The 23,533-nt window shown below is 40.5% G+C and overlaps 1 protein-coding gene across 1 annotated transcript in view; it reads right to left on the bottom strand.

The window, feature by feature from the left end:
- Nucleotides 1-23,533, bottom strand: part of LOC118416258 (cadherin EGF LAG seven-pass G-type receptor 2-like) — a 55,156-nt gene that overhangs the window by 13,147 nt on the left and 18,476 nt on the right. The window contains exons 2-5 of the mRNA XM_035821344.1: nucleotides 20,085-20,723; nucleotides 15,039-15,264; nucleotides 14,447-14,651; nucleotides 750-806 (exon numbers count right to left, since the gene is read on the bottom strand). Of these exons, the coding sequence (XP_035677237.1) occupies nucleotides 750-806; nucleotides 14,447-14,651; nucleotides 15,039-15,264; nucleotides 20,085-20,723 (1,127 nt within the window). The remainder of the gene's footprint in view (nucleotides 1-749; nucleotides 807-14,446; nucleotides 14,652-15,038; nucleotides 15,265-20,084; nucleotides 20,724-23,533) is intronic.

Here is a 23,533-nt window from a genome sequence, read left to right as displayed (position 1 = left end):
GGAGCTATAATACGGCTGGATACCAGGCTAAGTACGTATTAGAGGTAAGGAGATAGTTTGGTGTGGTCTAACTTCTGACTCTACAGCTGGGTTTCCATCACTTTTACTACCCTTTAACTGTCTTGAGTTATGCAGTAATATAAATTCCTGTCTGGGTATCTCAAGAATTCCATGGATGAACCATTCCTTGACCAAAACCACATGAAAACTTGACTGTGCCCAGACCACAGTTTGACCTAGCAGACTGTGAGGTGGTCAGTGTAACTGTAAGTAGGGAGATAAGATTTCCCAAAATCCCCCTTTCTGGTCCAGTAACTGCCTTGAGTTCTACTGTAAAAGAATTCCTGTCTCAGTATCTCAAGAACAATCATTCCTCGACCGAAACCGCAAGAAAACTTGACCATGCCCAGACCACAGTTTGACCCAGCAAACAGTTAGCTGGTCAGTGTGGGTCAGTAGCACTGTGCCTCCTACTAGTCTAACCTATTCACACCAGGGAGGGGAATCTGTGGTTTTACCGTGGTCACAACACAGACACCAACACACACTGTGGAAGGCATCAAAAGCAGGCTGTCTTTTTCCCCATCCCTCTCATTGTTTGGGAGCAGATGTTGTAGATTTTCCTGGTTAACAGTTTCATGTCATTTTTGGGATGGAAAGGTAAAACTATTTTCTGTCCCAACAAGCAAGTTTCTGCACTGAAATATGCCTAAACCCCATCAAACATGAACCCAAAGCTCTCTGCCTACCTTCCTGTCCGATGGTCCGTAGGGGATGTTGGAACATGGCTCATCAGCAGAACATGGCTGCAAAATAGAGAAAGAAATGGATTAACAATCTGGAATTTACTTGTCTTAGTCTTACCATACAGTTGTTTAAGGTACAGACAGAAAAAACTGCATGTTTCCCTTTCATAAGAATCTGTCAATCTTAACCACCATCTCTATCCAAACACTGGTGGTCAACCCATCAATCCATTAGTGGTTGGAGACAGGAAGTGCCAGATTAAGACAAGGTCATCTGCAAAGTGGCCTGGACAAGGTCCAAAACGGTCAACTGTGTCCCCCTTTACTCACACGGGGATGCCCACTACCATACTGGGAGTCAAGGACGAGATGTCAGGTCTAATGTTCTACTGAGGAATAGAGAGATAGAACCTCAGGTCTAATGTTCTATGGAGGCAGTAAGAGAGAGAACCTCAGTTCTAATGTTCTACGATCATAGAACCTCAGTTCTAATGTTCAAATGTTCATTGAGAGATAGAACTTCAGTTCTAATTTTCTACAATAGAACCTCAGTTCTAATATCCTATGATAGAACCTCAGTTCTAATGTTCTACTGAGACATTGATAGAAAAGGAGCTTGGGGAAGGGCTGTCAAGTGCAATGTTCTGGTCAGGTGGTGTGAAATATACCTTGAGGTACAGCTCAAGACAGATTACACTGTACAGGATACTGTCTAACACAACTGGACATGTAAAAGGTAGTAATTTCAGTCTTCCACCTCTGCTATGTGCCCCCTTCCACAAACTATTTTCCCTTCCCACACATGCAGGTGTATAGGCGGTGCCCATCTCCACTTCTATAGCCCTTGGGCCGCACATGCAGGGGGCTAGTCCACTAGTTTGTGGCCTGTGTGTTCAATTCCCATATTTTTTCAGTGCTGAGTGCTACGCAGAGGAAGCAGTAAGAGCCATATTTAAAGTCGGTAGCATGACCTGGCAAACTCTATTGGGACCTATAGAAGGTCAGCATACCAAATCTTTCAAGATAGATTAACATCTAGAAAAAGTCTTTTCGCATGTCAGAAAAGTTTTGGGAAGCGATCACTCAGGGGTGGAAATAAATGAATCAAAGGTGGTGGTGTCTCCCATGTGGTTTGATGTTCCACCCAGTCACATTGATTTACACTCAAAGTTTGAACCCATAACAAGACTTTTGCAGACAAAATCTTTTGCAGATTGAGTGGTACTAACTCTGAAAAAACACACACAAAGAAAACGAGACAGAAACCAAGAAAAATTACCATTGTTACCATAGAGATGAAGTATGTCTAAAAATGGAAGTCATAAAATAGGATACTTTTTGTATGTCGGTGACCTATTTTACTATCTAGAGCAGGCTTGTCATAGAAAAAACTTTCAGCAATTTTCAAGAATGTTGCCTACTTATAATATGTAGACAGACCGTCTGGAATCCCTGAAGAAGATTCATGCAAAAGATTCCATTCAAAGTATTTAGGTTACTTATGCAAACCAAAAGCCTTTCACCAGACAATTAAAGCTCTCGCCGAGATTTCTATGTAAGATAATACTAATGTACTATTTATGTTAGGGTCTTAATGGCTTCTTAAGGTATGTGAATCTTAAAGATGCAGGGGGGATAAGAAATACTACACCTTAGAGGAGATGACAACATTGCCTTAGGTTTGTTTGTTGTTTTGTTTTCTTTTTGCGCGACAGGGTCGTATGGAAGAACTTCATAGCGTCACCAGATAAGGATGAACTGAACTGAACTGAACTTTCTTTTTGTTGTTGTTTTTGCTGGAAACTATGGGGTATCTCGGTATTCCTTTGATGGTAAAAATGCCCCAAGAGGTTGTGGATTTTGGGTCAGCTTTTCATGAATTAAGTTATGCATAAAAATGAAGAAAAAAAGCAGATTAAGAATTTGTGAAATAGCTATTTTGAAAGTAAAAAAAATCTCACCAAGGTGGTAACCCATAAACCCAAGAAAAAGTTTAAAGGAATAAAGCTGTCATAAATCTCTATAAGATATTTCAAGAATTCAATCCTTGGCCCTGCTTTGCAGGTGGGGTGCATAGTACTGTAAATCCGTATAACTTTGCAGCACTAAAAAATTTCAGTTAGTAGTACCTTTGGGTTTGAGGTTCAGACAATGGTAAAGTCACACAATGGAAGACCTAACAAAAGTTTTTCACTGTGACAAGTTTCTAAGTTACTGCAAATATCTCAGACTTAACAAAGCCACAAGAATTTCAGGATCTACAGTAACCAAATGTCAGAAGCCACATAACAAATATCCAGTAACATCTGTACTTGTTTTATCTTACCCTCTTGCTGCCTTACAAAATTGTGAATTATGTCTTATAAAATACATCTGGTAGTTTATCTTGCCTAGTGAACTCAATCATTTATCTGTGTGTACATATAATTATACTTAAATCATAATCTTCAAAGTTATGCAATCCAAGACTGTAAAGCACAGATAATCTCCAAGCAGAAACCTAGAGCACTTGGCTTATCAAAATAGGTCAGTTACAAATGTAAATCATACTATACCTGTACCGATTGACTAATTCAGATTCTGCAACTTAAACCATGTTATCAATGATCCGCCTCACATCCCACAAGAAGTGAAAGGAGAAAATAAAGTCTTCCAACGTTCATTGACAAGAAAAACAAACATAGTCTTTTATAAATACACATGTATATTGCTGACATACATGTACAAAATGTACTTTCAATTACAACATCAGATAGAAACGTGTGACCTGTCTATACATTTAGAAGACAAAGTCATTGTGAGGGGGAGGGGGTATCATTGTACTATGAAGGGCAAGAATAGAATGTTAAGACAGGTGGTTCTTCTCTGCTTGTGAGTGACAGCTGTCCATCTGAGCCTGCCCTTACAGAGATGTGCCGAACTATCCCTGTTACTACACAAACACTACACTGGTAACCTTAGACACTGCTTTGGACACTTCTGTCCACCCAACCAGAGAAAGTCAGGAAAAGCCAGCAAAGCTCACATGTGTAAACATGGATCATCACTCATGTTTAGGGGAGAGCCTAGGGGGTCCTAGAACAAATCCATCTATATCGGCTCATCGATCATTTTGTACGGACAGCCTATGGGGTCTTAGGATGAATCCAAATCATGCAAAAATTTGACAGACCGGCAGCCACCCTCTCATTGGTTGAAAAACTTTTGATTGGCAGTTCTACATAGTTTCAGGACAGGTGGACCTTAACTACGCCTCTCTGACACACTTGACATACAGGAAATATCTTTCCTCACACCCAGGCCGGAAATGACGTCTCTTCTTCTAGGACTGTTCTCAAAATATTTGGAAAAGATCTGGTGGATGTTTTCTTTCCTTTCCGAGTTGTCATGATGTTCACAACATGGCAAGTGGCCAAACATTACAAAAACATAGATGGCATCCATGAAACATTACTAGAGATATGATTTCTTGGATGTACTTAATTAGATGAAAAGAGGAAGTACATGTATACCTGAGTATGTCCTTCTAACTGAAAAATTAAGAAGTATTCTAGATACAAATAAATCTTATTCATCTTATTTCTCAACTCTAAATTTGTACATGTATGCGTGCTGTTATAAAGAAATGCATCCTCTGGGTTTTCTTTATGCAAATGACATAAACGTCCACAAAAATGTTTTTCAGTTTCAGCAATATCAATGTACCTACATTTTTGCGTTATTTCTTCCTCCTAGATCTCTTTGATAGCCAATTTTTTTTATTATTCTTAGGTCCATATCATTTTTACTAACTTAACGACCTTGACCCACCCACTCAGAGGTCAGTTTTCAGGCCACTGATTTCCCCTAAGCTCTGCAAACCTCCTGTCAAACATACGACCTTCTGGTGTGACCTTGTCAATTAACAAGTAAACATGGCTTGTTAATCCTGAGCTGTCAGTAGAACCGGACCAGTGAAATGACTTTCCGAAACAAAATATGTTGAAAGCCACATGCTGAATGTCTTAAAAATAGAAGAGATGGAATAGAAGAGATGGAATAGAAGAGATGGAATAAAAGCGACAAATAAGTTGTTTTCAAAACATTTCCGATCAAAATCGGGAAAACAGGTCCTGTATATGCCCCCTTGAGAAGTTTTCAGAGGCTCAAAGTCCTTTTAAAAGTTGCTGACATCGTTTTAAAGATAATGGGAAACGTAATAGCTAAAACAAATGGTAGAGTCAGCCACAAAATATTGTCAACAGTGCGTCTATCGCAGGCCACCATCTTAATCTGTTTATCCCACTGAGGGGGTGTCTGTAGTCTGAGCAAGGCTCAGCTTCCTCTCCTTGTTTGGTCAAAAGTGTAAAATCTGGGGATTAGAGTATCTGACACAGATCCAGGCTGGGAGGGGAACTAGAAGGGTTGGATACCCTGAAACTACTGTAAATGCAGAAATGTTCACGGTGGTTTTATGTTCGCAGTTTTTGCGTTGCAAATTTGACCACAAACTTAAAACCACCGCAAACATTTTTCCATGGCAGTGAGAGACTACAGTGCATGGTGCTACTGCGAACTTAAAACCACCGCGTACCATCCCTTTTCCAGCTACCGCGACATTAAATCCCTGCGAACTTAAATGCATTTACAGTACTACATCTGACACAGATCCAGGGCTGAGAGGGGAACTAGACAGTCTGGATACCCTGAAACTGGTAAGAACAGCTGGGACAATAATACTTACAGGCGATGTTTTATCATTCCCTGGTTTACAAGTCAGCACTGGTACATGTAGCTGGACAAATGCAGTTCTGTGTTTCTGTCTAGTATTTCAGGACAACCTTTAAGCGATTTCCTAGTACATTTGGAAAGGCACTTTACACATATTTCCTCACTCAGATCTGGTAAATATGAGAACCTAGTTTTAGTGAGAGACATCTCATCTTAGATGGGATGTAAAACTGGATACCAAATATTTGAAGACAACCCGATCTCAAGCATGTTCAAGAGCCCATCACACTTATCGAAAAGGGGGTCCATCCAGGTTTGAGTAGATCTCACCTTACAGTCGGTCTTACACAACTTGTGCTTATTGCAGAAATCTGGTGTTTATGTAAAATAAACAAAGGACTATCCAGGCCGGTCTGGATTTGTTATAGGTCCCACGGCAAATGTTAGTGAACACGTACAATAATTTATTTCCGCCCAACCTCAGTAATCTGTAGACTTGCCCTCCAGGTTCCTAATAGTGACTAACATTGGTGTACAGTTTCCCAATTAAAGGGCAGACATGCACCTGTGTTAAAAAGTGCACATCTACGGGGAATAGAGGCTACCATCGGAGTTTTCCTCTACACTGTAGTGGAGATATTTTCATGTCTTTTGGAGGCTCTCATAGGGTTTTCTCAAGGACATGAATAGAGTCACATACAGACATGTCTACATTTTTGTATGGTTCTTTCACAGCCAAATACATGCATTGTTTTCATCTAAAATTTAAATGAAACATGCATTTTTACGTTAAGACATGCTGAATTTGACTACCATTTTTAACTTTTCAAAGGCTCAGCTGCAAAATTCTTGGACCCTCCCCCAAATTACTAGCTCATCCCTCAAATACTAGGCATTCTTTCAATCACTCCCACACAAAAGTGTTATTTGGTGTTTTCTGCCCATCTTTCAGCACCCCACAGGTGTAGTCCCTATCCTTACACCTACTTCTGACCCCTGAATAGTGGTGCGTACCGGTTCGCCGAACCGGACTTGGACTTGCTATAACTTTCGGTTCAAGTCCGGTTAAAACCGGAACATCGAAAACCGGTTTTCTGGAAAACCGGATATCTCTTTCTTATTGTATACTAATATCATCTAAAACAACGCTAAATGCCTATGTAACTTTATTAATCGCAGCCAACGGGCCAGAAAATAACGTATTTCTGCGAAAATAAATTGTCCTACCGCCATAAGCGGGCCAAGCACATGGTCGCGCCACGGGAACCTTCTTTCAAAATCCGGCAACGCGGCAAAAATGACAGGTTCACTTTAGCAATATTACCCATGAAAATAAAGTATGTGGATTTGTTTATCTTCTGGTATGGGTTTTAAGTCCCATATCTTCTGAAAATGAAGAAAATTTCCGAGATAAACAAGCTAAAACAAATCTCCGGCGACTGTTTACATTTGCCGCTTGCCGGGATACTTCACTGAAAGCATGGGTGAGCTGCTTGTTAAAAAGAAATATCGACACGTTTTATTAAAAAAAAAGTTTTAAGTTCATAAACTTATTTTATACCTCCTGCCTTTATCTTTGTAACGAATAAATTTACAATTAATTTGTAAGGTTAAATGTAGAGTATAAAAACACGGCACGCATCCTTTTCTACCCGCATTACAGTAGGCTATCCTATTGACCCCTATGACCTCGCAAGCGCCATTTTGAAATTTCGGCCGTCAAAAAAAAAAGCGGAAAAGGTCGGATTTTGCCGTGATTTCCCGATAGTTTTCATTAAAAGTCGATGTTTCTACAACTTTGAAAATGATGCAGTCGTCTTTGGCAATATCTTTATAGCATGCGGCCCGGTCGACTGTGGTTGCGGGCGCCAGAGACGCAAATTATGTGTCGCCTAGAGGAAGTCGCTTTATGCTTGTGTCTATATGGGAAAATTAGCGACCGTCAAAAACCGGACTTATAAGTCCGGACCTGAACCGGAATCTTTGGACTCGAGTCCGAACCTGAACCGGAACGTGAGCTTCGGTACGCACCACTACCCCTGAACACTCTGGGTTATTTTGTACACAAGCATCTCATGTGGGGCTTGTTTTGGGGATGGTTCAGTTCAAAATAAGGGAGAGGGATCGACTAGACTAGAGGAAAAGTCTTTTGACTGATAAAGGATGTGGGTGCTCTATGAGTGAAAGTATTCGAAGCTATTTACAATAAATGGAAAATAATTTGTGTATCTGCCAACCAAGCATTGGCTATTAAGTCTGATCATCTTTAATAATACTGTGCTAACAAACAAACAGCAATTAATTACTCAAGCAACTGGATATGATTTTGGAAAAAAAATGACATTTTCCCAAAAAAGATTTTCCAAAATCATTCCCAGTTGCTTTAGTAAGTGCTAGTTGGCTTAAGTAAGTGCTAGTTGGCATATCTTATTACCTGGATGTCAAACCTTCATCAATGAAATAAAAACACAATTTTACAGTATTTTTGCTCCTAAATCACTCAGGTAACCTTCACATTCAAACTGTCAGTAAGAGATTTGGTGAAGGTCAAAGTCAGCTATTTAATCAGCTGGTTCCCATTTTTCCTAGACTGGCAACTTGGACATGGGCTGTGGGCAAATGTCACATTCCTTCCACACACGTTTCCGTTTGTATTCCATCTTCCAAAAAAACTACAAAAATGGAGCATTCCAAAATTTTTACGAATCAGTTTGTGAGCCTTACTAATAATTGTTTATACCACTTTTCAGTTTTATTACATTAACAGTCTAATGACAATGAGATATATTTCAAAATTTCTTTCCTCCTTCTTTAACCCTGAAATTCTGAATTCAGAAGAAATTGATTGGCCCACCTATACTTTAACCAAGGAGGTTGCGTTAACGCATGGCTGTGTCTAAGACCTATATAGTATGAAACAATGCTTGTTGAGACGGAAAATAATTTTACCCCATCTGTCCAAAAAAATGACATCAAACTTTCCAATGGTGAAAATGTGCTTTCATAAGCTTGAAATGAGATATTCAACCAGTAAAATCAACAACATGGGCTCCAAAACAATGAGTGTGGCAGAAAAAAATCTAAGCCAGAGACAGTTCTGCTCTAACTTTCCTGTGATTCACTCACTGAGCAAGTTAGACATTTTTTGCCTGACGGCATCTTTCCGACAAATAGAGATATGCAGCAGCCAAATTGGGCAAACCTTTGGCACCCTCTAATGAAATCCAGAGGATGGAGATTTACACAAGTCTTAACAACTTCAAGACTACATAAATAAGACGGCCCACGTGTTTAAACTGACAGGAATTTCTTGGTACATTCTCAGGTAGATTTAGTGACTGGGTAAGAATTAATTCCTAGAAAAAGGTCAAAATACATGATGGTTTATTTATGCTAAAACATACCTGCCAAAAATAGACCTGGAAAAAATGTTGAACCATATCCATAATGTATTTGAATTCCGTGACAATCAACCATTTAATTATCATACTTCATGTTGAATTTTGGAAGTCTAATTGTGGAAGTAGATTATTAAGTAATTAGTTTAGGGATTAAATTTTCTATATCAAAATGGAAACAAAGGCATGGGCAAGCAGAGTACAAGTGATCTAGTTTTCACGATCCCTTGCTCCCATACTCCATGATAACCCACTAACAAACTGACTTGCAAACAATACCTATGCTTGCACCAAAGCTAGTAAAATTTCACAATTTCAGTAAATTATTTTCCAGCAATCTCTAATTCCAGCCTGGCCTAAAAATCAGCCATTGGTTGGAATCCCCGCTATCCTTGTTTGCCAAGAGAGAAGAGGACTCCTGCAGACACAGAACAGAGCACCACATGAGCCTCTCACACCGTTTATACAACCCGCTTCCAACTCAGCCTGATCAAACAGTAGCTCCCACAAGTGGGGTCCCAAGATTTATCACGCAGGGGCACTTTAAAACCATTAACAGCAGACCTTTTCCTTAGCTACTGTAAATTCATCTACTTTTGTGGTGGATTTATTTTGGGGTAAGAAGAAAAAGAAGATTTTGGGGTGTTATAAATTCGCGATTGAAACAATTTTGTACTACAGTAGCCACAAATTTTCCCAAGACAATAAAACTACGCAAAAGTTACAACATATACAGTAGCTAGTTGTGGTTGGGATGGGGGAGGGGGTTCAAAACCCTGTGACCTTTTGCAATGATCCCATACTTGAATGTGATTAAAACAAGAGTTGATCACATTTCAAGAAAGTCTCCACCAGACTTAAGTGACTAACTCCTGGAGTCAAGCACTCTGCCTTTTGTTTCATTCTGATGGCTTTTCAAGGAGGCTGGGAAAGGAGTACCGGTACTTAGAGGGAGGTCGCGGGGAGTCCAAGGGTAAGGAACACAGGGACATTTTGAACTGTGCTGTAATCTCAGTGCAGAGTTAGACCCAGGGAGAGGCCAAGGTAAATTGCTTGTTACAGAAAAAACATCACCCACGAGCTTCCAAAACATCCTGCGGTCGCCAAGTTCAGATTCCTCGGATTCCGGCAGGGACTTTATTTAGACACGGCTAAACCTCCAGCTGTAACCTACATTCTTTTCTACGCGGGTCCGCCGGGTTTATTGGCGGCGCGGGGGGAATCCGACGCCATTTTGGCCGCCATGTTACATCTGCGATGCATTACATAACGTGGGGATTAACTTGGTGATGTACAGTAACAAGCCACTTTTGAATGTTCAACGTTTATCTTGGCTAATCTCCCAGAATGCTACTCAACAACTGACCCAGCAAGACTCCAAAATGTTACCAACCACATACTGTAATTCTTGAATTGTTAACAGTAAGTTGATTTTAAGGACCTCAGCAGGCACTATTCAACATTGAAACTATTTCATTCCTGTGCTGAGGCCAGCTATAGAACATTGTTCTCACCGCTAAAATCAAATGATATATACTTCTCCTTTTCCGACTGCAATATCAAACTTTGGATTAACAGTACTACTAGTACTACCCTGTAGGAGTAGGGGGTCTGAAACAGACTTCTGTACATGTTGATATTTACTGTCAGTACTCCTACATTTACCCATAAACACTACAGCTCTCAGTGCTAGTTGTCAAGATGACACTGTACTGATATAGGTCACCAGACTAGGTCTTGTCATCAGCATCATCTTCAATCGTTCCCCAAGGAGTATAGGACCTCACAAAGAGAAATGTTTCTTACATGGGGAAATAAATATTATGCATGGCCTGTCAGGGTTTTGGGATACCTCTACCATGAGTGTTTAGTGAGGGTCTGCATGGGGGGTCCCGACAACGATTTACGCTGAATTCAGAAGAACCTCCTGCGTATTACGCTAAATCAAGTGCGGCAATTACGCCAAATCTGTTCGCCTCGCTACGTATTACGTAGATAAAATGGTTTTCCCTATGAATTATGGGAAATAAAAAAGGCTGCCTACGCATTACGTAAAAGAGCATGCAGACCCTCTTTAGTGGGTGGGACATACGCCAGACCACGTTGAGGGTTATCATACTTAAAAGCGGCTTTATCTTGGAGAATCTAGAACAGGCTGGGATGAGATTGGATTAGCCAAGTGTTGAGCCACACCAATTAATTTGTTGGTCCTCTGATTTAAAATAAAAAGACAAGCAAAGACCACATCATGTTCAGGACACCTAAAATCGAGACCTTGACCTTTGTCTTATTATCAAGACCTTAACCCACACCTTCTGTATCAGGTTCCTCTCACTGGCAACTGTCAAGCAAGCTGACCAGGCCACTGGTATGGTGTATACAAGCTTTGTGGTTATCACTTAAACTTTGTCTGACCAAACTATTTGTCAGCAAAACAGTATGACTATATTACAACTACTTCAGACTTTTAGTTTTACAGTGGCATTTTCAAGGTATTTGTGATGTAACAAAGATGTATTTTTTTTTCTAATCTGGGGAGCTTAGAATGATTGTACTGTGTCAAAATAGATAGGTATTAATACAATCTAAACTGTTAAACCATCACATTTTGAGTTAATATTTAATGCTAACTCAAATATCATAACTCAAAAACTAGCAGAATGTTGAAGTACACTATTGAGTTGGATTTAAAATCCAGGGGTGTGGTGAAATGTATGTAGGCAGGTTTCACCTTTGATGAACCCTGCTAGACAAATTTGTGGAGGATAGCGTTTACACAGCGCCTTCATTATTGCTGCAGCGCAAACCCTGAAACCCTTTCAGTACCAGTCAGGTACGAACGGGCGCTGACATCCGCAAACCCGCCCGCCAAAGACTCCCCAATACAGCCACTCAGAGTGATCTAATAACACACGGCCACTCCAATTTTATTTGTTGCTGCTCGGATTCGCCTATCCATTTTTTTCACTTTCAAGACAAAAATTAAGTCCTGGGAAAAATTATACAGGTTTTGCTATCACAAACCTGTAAAAGTTGCCATTCAGAGCCACATGGACATAATTTCAGACTAAAAACAACGCCTTTTATCAGAACATTAGTAACAAATTAAAGATTAACTGATCCATTGCATAAAACTTGCTATCAAACTCCTCAGGCTGTTTTTTTTTTTTTGTTAAACCGAAGTTAAAAATTAAAAAAAAATTTTTTTTGACCTGGCAGTGCAATCTTTAACAGAAAAAATCCAAGATGCAACAAATAAACTTGTTGTGGCCTTACACTAGTTACAGCCACTCAGCGCTATCCCGTGACACAATGACGGGGACTCGGCTTGCAAGCGTCTCAACTTTCCAGTTTGCTCGCTTTCACGGCTGGACGAACAACTTTGCGTGGGTCGAATAGTTCAAGGTCGTTTATTTTCCAGTACACATTTCCAGTATATTTTCCAGTACACAATATGCAATCTCCCGTAAAACGCCCTAACGTAACGTATTTCCAAAAACTACCTGATATCAAGAAGGAGGTTATGCGCTGATATACATCCTGAAGAAATTCTTGTCAACCCAGTAGATATATTCTCTGTAGGAGTATTGACATTTCTGCAGCTGTAACCCTGTATTCCATGACATGGCTCAAACAAACCCACAACCTAACCACAAGGCTGCACACAACTGACCCCTGACAAACTCACATGTTTGTGGGCACAGATCATGAAGTTGTATTACAGCCTTCTGAACCAGTCATTGTTTGCACTGAAAAAGAACTATAGGTATAATCTTACTGAGGTTTCAACAAAGTAGGCTAAATTCTCTAAATAAAATTCAAATATTGACACTCAAATGTAGGACTATATCAACAAAAAAATCCCACAAGTCTGACTCTAAGAACTTTATTTTAGAGTATTAGGAAGAAAGGGCAATATTGACTTGTATATGGCTGTTAATGGCTCCTTTTGCCATTACAAATAGTCAGTTATATTACAACAACACACTACTATCCATGGCAAATTTTCCTCCCACTCTCTTCCCAGAATTCAGCGACCACTGCTAAACCCTGCCTGAATGTGACACACGCTTGGCAAACATGGCCGCCAAGGTGCAGACTGAAGAAAGCAAACCTGGCCTGTACCAATCCTTGCAAAGCGGGGGTGTACGTCAAACATAACACCAACAGAACATTACCCATAACGTGACACTCAAAGTGAGAAGAACCTGGCTGCGAAAAATAACACCACACAAGGTTGAAACGTTGGGGGAAGTTCTGAAAGGACTCCATTGATTCCTTAGAAGGTCACCTTCGTGCTCTGACATTTTGTTCGTGAGGTTTTAAGCCGGCTTAAGCCGATCCCAGGGCTGACTACACAATGGACAGGTGAGTTTGACACAGGTAAGGGGACAATGCACCACCTAACCCGGTCCCCTGCTAACAGGTTGTACCATTGTGTTGGGCAGCCTTTGATCATGCTAGTTAGTGACACATCCTGAAAGTACATCCTTTTCAAAGGGAGCAACATTAGGAAAACTATGCCCTGAGGCATACCCAGACAGCCACATCCTTTGTTGTTTTTACTTTCAGGGAAGATATTTTGCCTTTGTTCTATTGATCAAAACACTGCACGTAGAATAATAAACAAACTACTTTTTAACAAAAAACTACAACCAAAACATCAAACTTTTTACAAAATTGCCCTTAACTATCCCAGTACCAGTACTTTCAAGGAAGATTTTTTGCCTTTGTTCTATTGATCAAAACACTGCATGTAAAAATAAACAAACTACTTTTTACAAAACCACAATGAAAACATCAAACTTTTCACAAAATGCCCCCAGGCTATCCCAGTTTGGATACAGTAGTATCAATTTCTATGGATTGAGAAGTTATGTTCTAATCTCAGTGTTTGGTAGAGTCAGATCTGGAAATCCGGATTAGCCCAGATAATCTGGGTAAATCTTCCCCCAGGGCTTGGTGACACATTCCGCAGGTTTGCTGACCAAACAACTGACCTGTGAGTCGAGACCTCTGAATGCTGCGTTAAAAGGATTACTTAATTCCGTATAATCTTAAGTCTCATATCAACAAAATGCTGAAGACACTTAAGCTATGACCAGGCATCACAATTTATCTAGTTCAGCATTCTCACAGGATTTTTTCACAGCATAGCAAAGCAAAGTGGCAGGTGGCGTAAGTGTGAGCATATTGGAAAGGGTCAGGGAACATCCTTAGAACATCCTCCCCCTGAACATTTTCAAATTCATGAGACTTCAGAAACACTATTTCCTGCATTTTGAGGGCCAAATTTCATGAAATAAAGCCAACATATCTTTATTTTTGTTTCAAAACAATAGAAAAGCCCCTCACCCTAGTTGAAACACAGCATAGAGGCCCAAATCACAGCCATCTATGCTCAATTGTGCTGGCGAGAACCTTGTTTATGTTTATTTGTTGGTTTATGCCAGGCACTGCAACCCAACTGCAACCTAAACTGACCAGACCATGGCGTGAATTTCATTGTCTTGCGAGACAGAAGGATGCCAACAACTAGTATGCTGGCGAGAATACTCTGGTTGTTTATTTGTTTGTTTGTTTATGTCTTACCTTGTTCATGTAGTTGATGGTGACGGTGTGCCATTGCCCGTCGTTCACGCCCCCCGGGACGTGCGGCTGCACCACCGTCGTCTCCTGTCCCGTGGAGAAGGAGAACTTGATCTGTCCGTCCACGATTTCCAGCGCCAGATAGTCGTGCTTCACGTTGTAGCGCCCGTTGTACAGCAGGAGGGCGTTTCGGTTCTGGGAAGCAAAACTGTTCAGGACAGAGAGATAAATCATCGTTAATGCTTTCAAATTCTGTGGGAGTCCTTGGCTCATCGTAATATTTCATATCTGCTTATTCAACATATAAAAAAATAAATCATGTTGTAACCACAATCTTGTGTTTTCTGTAAAAGGTGTTTGGAGAAATGAGTTACCATACCTTGCAGCTTACATTGGTCATAATGTTTTTTTCCTAAGGATACTATGGCTTGATTGAAGCATGAAAAACGATGACATAAAATTGAAATTTACAAGTCATTGTTTGGGATACTTGGTTTTATTGTACACCTTCCAACAACCTTCTCATAACATCACAGCAAATAGTTTGTCATCGGGACAAACAAAAGCAGAAAGTTTTATTGCAGTAGAAACGTACGTGAGAGACAGCTGCATGCGGAATCGCTGCTGCAGCGCCGGGAACGTCAGGAAGGATCTGGGCGGGAAACTCCGGGTGGAGACCTCGCAGAAGTCGGTGACGTGATTTCCCTGCATCCCACAGTTGCACCTGAAGCCTCCCACCAGCAGGTTGGTGCAGACCCCGCCATTCTTACACACGTAGTCCGTACAGCGCCCTTCTCTGGCGTTGATTTCACAGTTGTCTCCTGATTTGCAAAGTGGGGGAAACAAGGAAGATTAAAAATGGACCTATAATCTAAAAATTGGCTATTCATGTTTATGCAGATTGACATAATGTAAATCTGCATCATGCTATACTTAACACTGTAACCACCTTTATAACTTAAATCAGGATGTGTACTGTAGTGTAAGTGCATGGTGTTTTGGGGGGCCCAGAACCCACTGTATTCAGTGTTCTACTGGGTCCTGGGTTACAATCCTGTCATGTACCAATCTAGTGCTCTTGAGATTAAGGCACATTACACGACTTTCATTGCTCCACCCAGGTGTAAAAATGGGTATATTAGAATATTTTGGCAAAAGGCTTCTCTATTAGGAAGAAAGCTAGGATTTAGAATGTTAGTCTGGCAACAGAAGAACTGATTTGAGCATGCCTGGCCCCAGCTGATAGTCTGCATTGGATAAGCAAAAGATGACTTAATTAGACACTCTATCTCTCATTGGCTGCAGAAAATCACATTACAGTAACTGGATGTTCTCCATAATCAAATCAGTTTTCGGACTGGCTGGCTAGTATAAGAGTATTTACATGCCTGTGCATTTCTATCTCCCATTAGTTTCCATTTCTCTGACAGTTCCATTCAACGCTCGCTTCCTAAAGTCCCTCATTAATTATTCACCACTTCTCTTCCGCTCAAGTGAACAAGCGATGCAGCAGGACGCCGTGATCGAGTATTCTCCCGGCGCACGACCCCCGGCAGCCATTGTCAGCGGGTTTTGTGCGAGGAAATGTCCGGGAACGTGTGATAAAGTGTTCTCCAGACACCTGACACAGTTTGGTATTGTCCGCCATGCCGTGTAATAGTGTTTGGAGCTATCACGGTTTTATTGCTGTGCAATTTATCAATGCAGTCTGGGCCTTTTCTAAACATAAAATCAGTTCTCATGCCATTTTGGAATAGAAAAAATCACAACGACTAAAATGAATTTACAAATACTATAGGTTTTCTTACATCGAATACATGGATTGGTACAATGAATAATATATAAGGATCTTGGAATATTTTTGAATTTCAAAAGAATGATTACAGAAGCATGACCAGTACAGTAATGCTAGTGACTCATCCATTTCTCCACCCTCATACATATAACCTTAGTCAAGGGTCCATTAATGGGACACTACAGAGGGCCATATGATATTATAATACTGTTTCTTGATTTACCAACGTGAAAAACAATACCGAATATCCTAACTGAACAATCTTACATTCAAATTTTCAAAATTTGCCTTAATTTCGTAAACATGTCATTTTCTTGCTAATCAGTTGCTAAAAATGGAAGAACAATTTTTATTTCAATTTAGCACCCCCCTCCTATAGTGGGCCATCCCTTGACAAGACATGACATCATTCAGGTATTCACAGCCCAGAATCAGCTGTCTCTGTTTTGGCTCCTTCTCCAAATTAACTACACACAGGGAAGGATCCATCGGAAATGTAAGACAAGAAACAAAAATATTACTTTCTACAGCATTCCTTTGTGTGAAACAAAATGAAATTTTAATCTACGCCGTGTCAACTGGGGTAAAACTACGATAAGAGAAAAATGCGCGAAATTCGTCTTTACAGCGTGAGAAAGTGATTCGTATCTTCAGCTGTTCTATCTTACTGCGGAGGTAGGGAAGTCGGACAGGCCCTACCACTACACTATCTGATAAGGCCGTTATATCAATTATGTTGCCATGGCAACGGGAGGCCCTCCAGACATGTTTACAAGAGTTATAACGGGAGGAAATGAGCGCCTTGCAGACAGACGGTCGGCCAATTAGGATGGGATAATTCAATCGCTCTGTACTAATAAATTTGATACCGGGAGCAAACCTTTTGAAATGCAAATCTTTGTCTACGTTTTCATGTAGTTTTGTTTACCAATATGACAAGTGCAGACACAAATTTAAGTCCTTTAGATGTATTCCATAGCTGTGTGTGATTGACTCCCTTGTTAAAAAGGTTTTAGTTCTGTTTTCACCTTACTGTCTTACTGTGAATCAACAATTTTGTCGTGTTTTTATGTTAGCGGATTTTACTTGATAAAACTAAAGCTCCTTGCTTTGACACATGTTCTCTGTTCCATCGTGTTCCTACAATTCCTTAACAGTAAAGAAACTAGGAAACTCTCTTTACTTTAAAGTGCCACCAAATTTACGCAGTGTGAACATTAAGAAATTTACAGTAGTGCATGTGGCATGGGTACAGGTGTTCCTCATTGACATAAAAGTCAGTTAAGCTACAGACAGACTGCAAGTTTATAAACAGTGCCTACACTACGTAATTACAAGCCTTAAGCTAAACCTGGCTTTTACAGTATCTCGTGAGGGAGGGTGGAGAAAATGAGATTTGTAATTAAGATTCGGACTTGACATTGGGTTAGGAGAGTCCCAAGGTCGTGGTTAAAGTGTTGATGTCTGATGCTGGGTTAAACAACTTGATCTACAAACATCACAGCTAAAGGTTGTAGGTTGAAACATCTGTTTCTAATGTTGTTCTTTCCTACCAAAGTTTTCTTTAAACTAATGCTTTTCTTTTCTTTCAACAACATAAAACATAAAATTCTTTACAAGTGTCGGACAGAAATAAGCTTGGCACAGAAGACCATACATTTGTTCATTTATACCCCCCTATTGTTGTGGTACCTAGTCCTAGTGGCACACAGGTCAGCAAATGTCTTTGCTGTTTTAGGAACAACTTGTAAATTTTACGTGAGGGGTTGCTAGTACTAGTAGTAGGTCCTAGAGGCACTTCTTTGAACACAGGACCCCCATTTTACGTGGACAGAAATACGTTTGGCTCAAATGACCATTTGTTTGTTTGTTTGTTTGTTCAAAGCCTTGAACTGTTGTGATGCCAATTGGCACACAGGTTAGTAAATTTCCTTGCTGTTTCAGGAACAACTTGTAAATTTTAGGTGAAGGGCTGCTAGAAGGTGCTAGAGGCACTTCTTTGAACACAGGACCCCCATTTTACGTCCTTTCCAAAGACCATTAGCGAGGAAGGTTAACTACGATGTGCTGACAGTTGAGCTTGTCGCCCCCTGGAGACGCCTGATTGGTTGCAGGTTTTTTGAAGGTAATCAGGGCAGTTTTCTTCCCTTGAAGCCCCAGGTAGGCAACAGGAGTTCCTTCCAAAGCCGCAAATTCCTTTTCGCCATTTCAGGCCACACTGAATTCTGATCTTGGTTCTCAGATTTTTTTAAATCATTCTGTACAGGAAAACAGAGTCTGACAGGTGTTTCTTACTACTCAAAGTTTAGGTGGTAAATACATAGAAAATTTCATGTTTTCTTCCTAGTCCTAGATCTTTTCATGATGTCCGTATTATTATAATTTTACTGAGAAATGAGAGAAAAGGAAATAACTTAAGTGAAATTTAGGTCACATGGTTTTTAGTGTAGACGTCATTATTGCATTTGCCTGGCTGAAAAGTGCCCAGATGACCCAAACATGGTGCCTCCTGATGGAGAAGAAGTGGTGCAGCACAAAGTTCAAACTTTCCCAAGTGCAAATCTTCCAGTGGATTAGTGCAAACAAGGTGAGAAATCTATTCCAAGGGATATTCACCTGGGGAAAATAAAGACCCTTTCCTTCAATAAAGACATCCTACACTAGAGTACCCTCAGCAGGATACAGGACTCACTAATCCAGAACTAATCGAAGGTCCTGCCGAAATACAAGAGGCCAGAGCAGATTTAGAAGGAGTCTCTGGATAAATACCTGTCCTAACCTAACCATGACCCTGAGTCATCGGTGTCACGGTCATCCTTTTGGTGTGTCAAGCTACAACACAGCTAAATACTACAGTATAAGGTGTTAACTAAATATCATAGGTTTCACACTGTGATTCTATTTGGTACAAAGCTATTTCGATGTTGTGAGGAGTTGTAAATATATGTTGTGTGGTCTGGATTTGTGATATTTGAAAGCATGGTTGGTCACAAGTTTGTAAATATGTGATAGCTAGTTTACTGTTGCTGACATAATATAACAACTTGTTATCTCATTAACGAGGCATACATCTAACAAAGTGTTTATAAGATCATAATTTGTGCCAATGCATTAGACCAGACATTAAGTCCATAAAGTTGTGAAAATGTATATACAATGGACTTCGATACAAGGTACTCGTCAGTCAAATACATTTCAACTATTTTGTCCCAGAGACTTTCCATATATAAATGGGCGTGATTGCCGTGAACTGGAATTTGTACTTGGTGCCAACGATGAAATTTTGAGTGATGAGTAAGAAAATACCACCGAGCCAACTGACATACATGTACAATTCTTGGATATTACCCTCATTTTCAGCTTGGGGTGGAAATATGTCTATTACTCTCACATTACTCTTTAATATGAAGATCTAAGGACAACTTTACAGAAGAAAGGAGAGAAATATCTTCCTTATATTTCTAATTTTCGGCCAGATCCCTGGTTAACATATCCTTGAAGATTTCAAGGAAGGAATTAGAGATGGGAGCCAAACTTCTGTCAAACAATATTAGTAAGATCCAAGCTGTCTTCTCTCAGCCAAAATAAGTCCGTTGCAGCGCTGTCTACAGGTTTAAATTTTTTTCTGTCCCATTGTTTGGGAGCCCATGTTTTAATTTTAATGAGTTAATTTTCGATGCTAAATCTGTCATTTTAAGCATAGGAATATACATTTTCATCATATTTTATGTCACGAATTTCAGATTTTTGGGAGACAGATGGGGTGAATTCTTTTTCCGTCCCAACAAGACAGCCCTGACCAAGCGTTCATTTTGTAAGAGGGTGACACGAAACGAGAAGTCTTACCTGCGTAATCTTCGTTACACACACAGGTGTATCCGCCTTCCTTCCGCATGCAGTTCCCGTTGCCGCCGCAAGGGGAGGAGTAGCACAGATTGATCTCCGTCTCGCAGTACGATCCCGTGAAACCCAGCGGGCACTTACACCGCAGCCCATTGATCGGGTGGATTGCGCGGAACAGGACCGTATCCGAGGTGACGAAGGGCGCGGTGCTGTCGAACTTGAGCACGGACACGCAGCGCTCGTAGTTGGGGCAGGGCTCGATGAGGCACACGTTGTCGTCGAACGGTAGAACGGTCGCGGCGGTCAGCTGGTTAAGGAGCGTCCGGCGGAGGTACACACGCTCCCGGAGGTACTGCGGGGTGTAGTACACCGTCCGGATTTGTGTAGGATCCCGTGCAGAGAAACTGACATTTAAGATCTTGTGTGACACATCTACGTCGTCACGTACGTTAAAGATGTGGATGTGGTCCTGTGGTGTTTGTAAGATGGCGGCCAGCCCCTCCACGAAGCGGTTGTACCGAGGAGAGAGGAACAGCTCCTGCGTCATGTTGCCCAGGCGGACTGTGATGCTGTTGGACAGCATCTCGTCCGTAACCACGGAAACCTTCAGCAGACACTGCGCTGACACCTTGTTGATTCCATCTGTAAAATATCAGGAAATCTCATTTTAATATCTGACGGACTTTGATGTTTTAAATCCTAACAAATTTGATGTTGCTTTATCTCAACAAACTATCTATGTAAATGTGAACAAAGCAATCAGAGATGGCAGACTTCATTCCTTTACCCATACTTCTTTGTATGTTCAAAATCAAATGTCAAAATGTATATTGATTGAGAATTATAGCATCACACAAAGACAGATATACACACATACGGACAGACATCCATGTACCCCCCCCCCCCCCAAACAAACACACAGACAGACACGCACACAGAGGGACAAGCCAAGCAACAAAAGTACGAACACTTGAATCAAAGTAAAAACTATGAATTGCAAATGCCTGGCCCGTGAGTTTGCAGCTGTCTAACAATACCTACCAAACAATAACAAACAAACAGTTACACAAAGTCTCCTGTTTGAACCTAAAGAGCTAAGAACAGAACGTAACATTGTATCATTGTCACCTTTTGTGTATCTTTGAAACTTGATACAAACATGTATCTTACTGAACACCTGTGACACCAGGTAACTATATACTTGTAATGTACGGAATATCGCACATCGTTAGACAATGTACACCTGGTGTGAGAAGCACACCTATGCAGGATGGCTCAGAGTGTGACAATAGAGTACAGATAGTACAGGTTTATTTTTGTTAGGACTTTGTAAGTCAGAAGCTTAGCCACACAAAGAAGCAGGGTTGTCCACTTGTCAATATGTAAGTAACATGGACCAACAACATCATCTTTTGTGGCTGGGCCAAACTAGTTTAGTTCACTGGTTTTCGAGGAAGGTTTCAAATCATACAGAATTTTATTTCATGGCTTTAACAAATTATCAAAACTCACAGAAAAATTGGTGTACAAGTCTACCATAAAATTCAAGCATTTCCCAAATGATACTCAGTTATAATAAATGTGGTAGAACTAAGGTATAATAACTAGGTAGGAAAGTCTACAAAGTTACCAATATCTAAGGTCGAAATAGTAGTAGAGGTCAAAACCCAAACTGAGCATGACACTTTTTTTGTAGCTGGTAGTGCGACGTGGCTTCACTAACAGCTTGGTCGGCCAAGCACACCAGGTCACACATACTCTTCTATCTAAGGTCCAAACACGATGATATACTTCAAACCGCAAAGTGCTATTCTCTACGTCTTTTGTTACCTAATCCTTATCCATGTATTTGTAACTGTAACCAGAATCATGACACACATGACAACACCAGACTGTTCTGTGGTAAATCGCCCTTACAACTTACTCGGAAACAGGTTTTTAACTCATGCAAATGCACATGTGAACATGTGCAATAATAAAACGTTTTCTCCTGGGTGCCATCCACGGTAAAAGCCGCATGCATAACAACAGGAGAAACCTATTTCTATGCTAATGCTGGACTCCATTAGGGACATACAGAGTGACCAGACAGGGATAGAGACTGGTCAAGCATGACCAATGGCCTGGGGCAGGTGTAAAGGCTAACTGATGGGGTCCACTGTCCAGATGGTATCAGGACCATCCCCTACTGGACTCCTGGTCAGGGACTGCCCATTATATGTCTGTTATGGTTGGTTCCAACAACTGAAAATAGCTAGCTCCTGTACTACTAGCTTGGATACCAGACCCCCAACACGATATTTTTGAGATCGGGCTGTGGTCTGGTATCCAGGCTACTGTACTACTCAACCTGTATCAATAATGCATGGTCCCTATCATGTTCCTTCCCCTTTCACATTACTGAACTTTCCCAATCTTAAAAAATGTAAACATAGGATCTTTCCATCAATCATGTCCTAACCTATAATTACTGAAAACCGGGTAACACTAAACAAATACTTCACTTCTACTAAAAATGTTCATACTTTTGAAACATATGATATGGAAATGATAATGTATGACTATATCTAACACTAACAGATGGCAAATATCATTTGTATTTTTCAAGATGAGAAACCATCATCAGAATCCTACAAAAAATGGTAACAATTATGACAGTTAGGATTCAAATTTTCAAATGCCATGACAACTTAGGGTCAGTATGCTAATCACTCTGTCTATCAAAACACGGGAAGAACCGTAGTCTTTAATTAGTAGGTAGTCCGTTAACAATAATTGCTGGTTTGATTTTAAATCGTTACTTTTGTCAGAGAACTGGGAACTGTAACGGACAACCAACCTTTCTTGTGTCCGTATAAACAGAAATTTACGACAGTTAGAGGCCAGTTTATATAAGAACAGCGCTAAAAGCAGCTGTCTGCAATTTCTTTCACCTTATCGGGGAAAAGTATTCCAACTGTTCCGAACACTCCGGCACTTTGGTAAATTCTAGGAGACAAAACTCATCTGGCTAACAAGCCGCGAGCAACTGGCGTTCAGTTGGAACAGTGCTCGCGGCTGCAATGCTGTAGTCATATCACTTACAGTGTCGTCAAGATCATAGGTTTATGGATGGAGCACATCTGTGATAACATTTACCCACGAACCAGTTAATGGAAAAGCCTAATTTCTGTCCACAACAAAAGTTTAGCATTTCTTCCATGAAGAAGAAAAAGGACACCACAAACTTTTAACATTCAATAACCGATTACAGACTGCTTACAAGTTACAGTGGAGATGAGCTATGGACATATATCTGTGATAACATTTACCCACAAGCCAACTAGTGGAAAAGCCTAATTTAAGTCCACAACAAAGTTTAGCATTCTTCCACGAAGCAAAAAAAAAAGGACAACACAACACAAACTTTTAAATCAAAACTCAATAACCGATTAGAAGACTGCTTACAGTGG

This window comes from Branchiostoma floridae, chromosome 5, assembly GCF_000003815.2.
Source record: "Branchiostoma floridae strain S238N-H82 chromosome 5, Bfl_VNyyK, whole genome shotgun sequence".
NCBI lineage: Eukaryota > Metazoa > Chordata > Leptocardii > Amphioxiformes > Branchiostomatidae > Branchiostoma > Branchiostoma floridae.
This window is presented reverse-complemented; position numbering and strand designations above follow the sequence as displayed.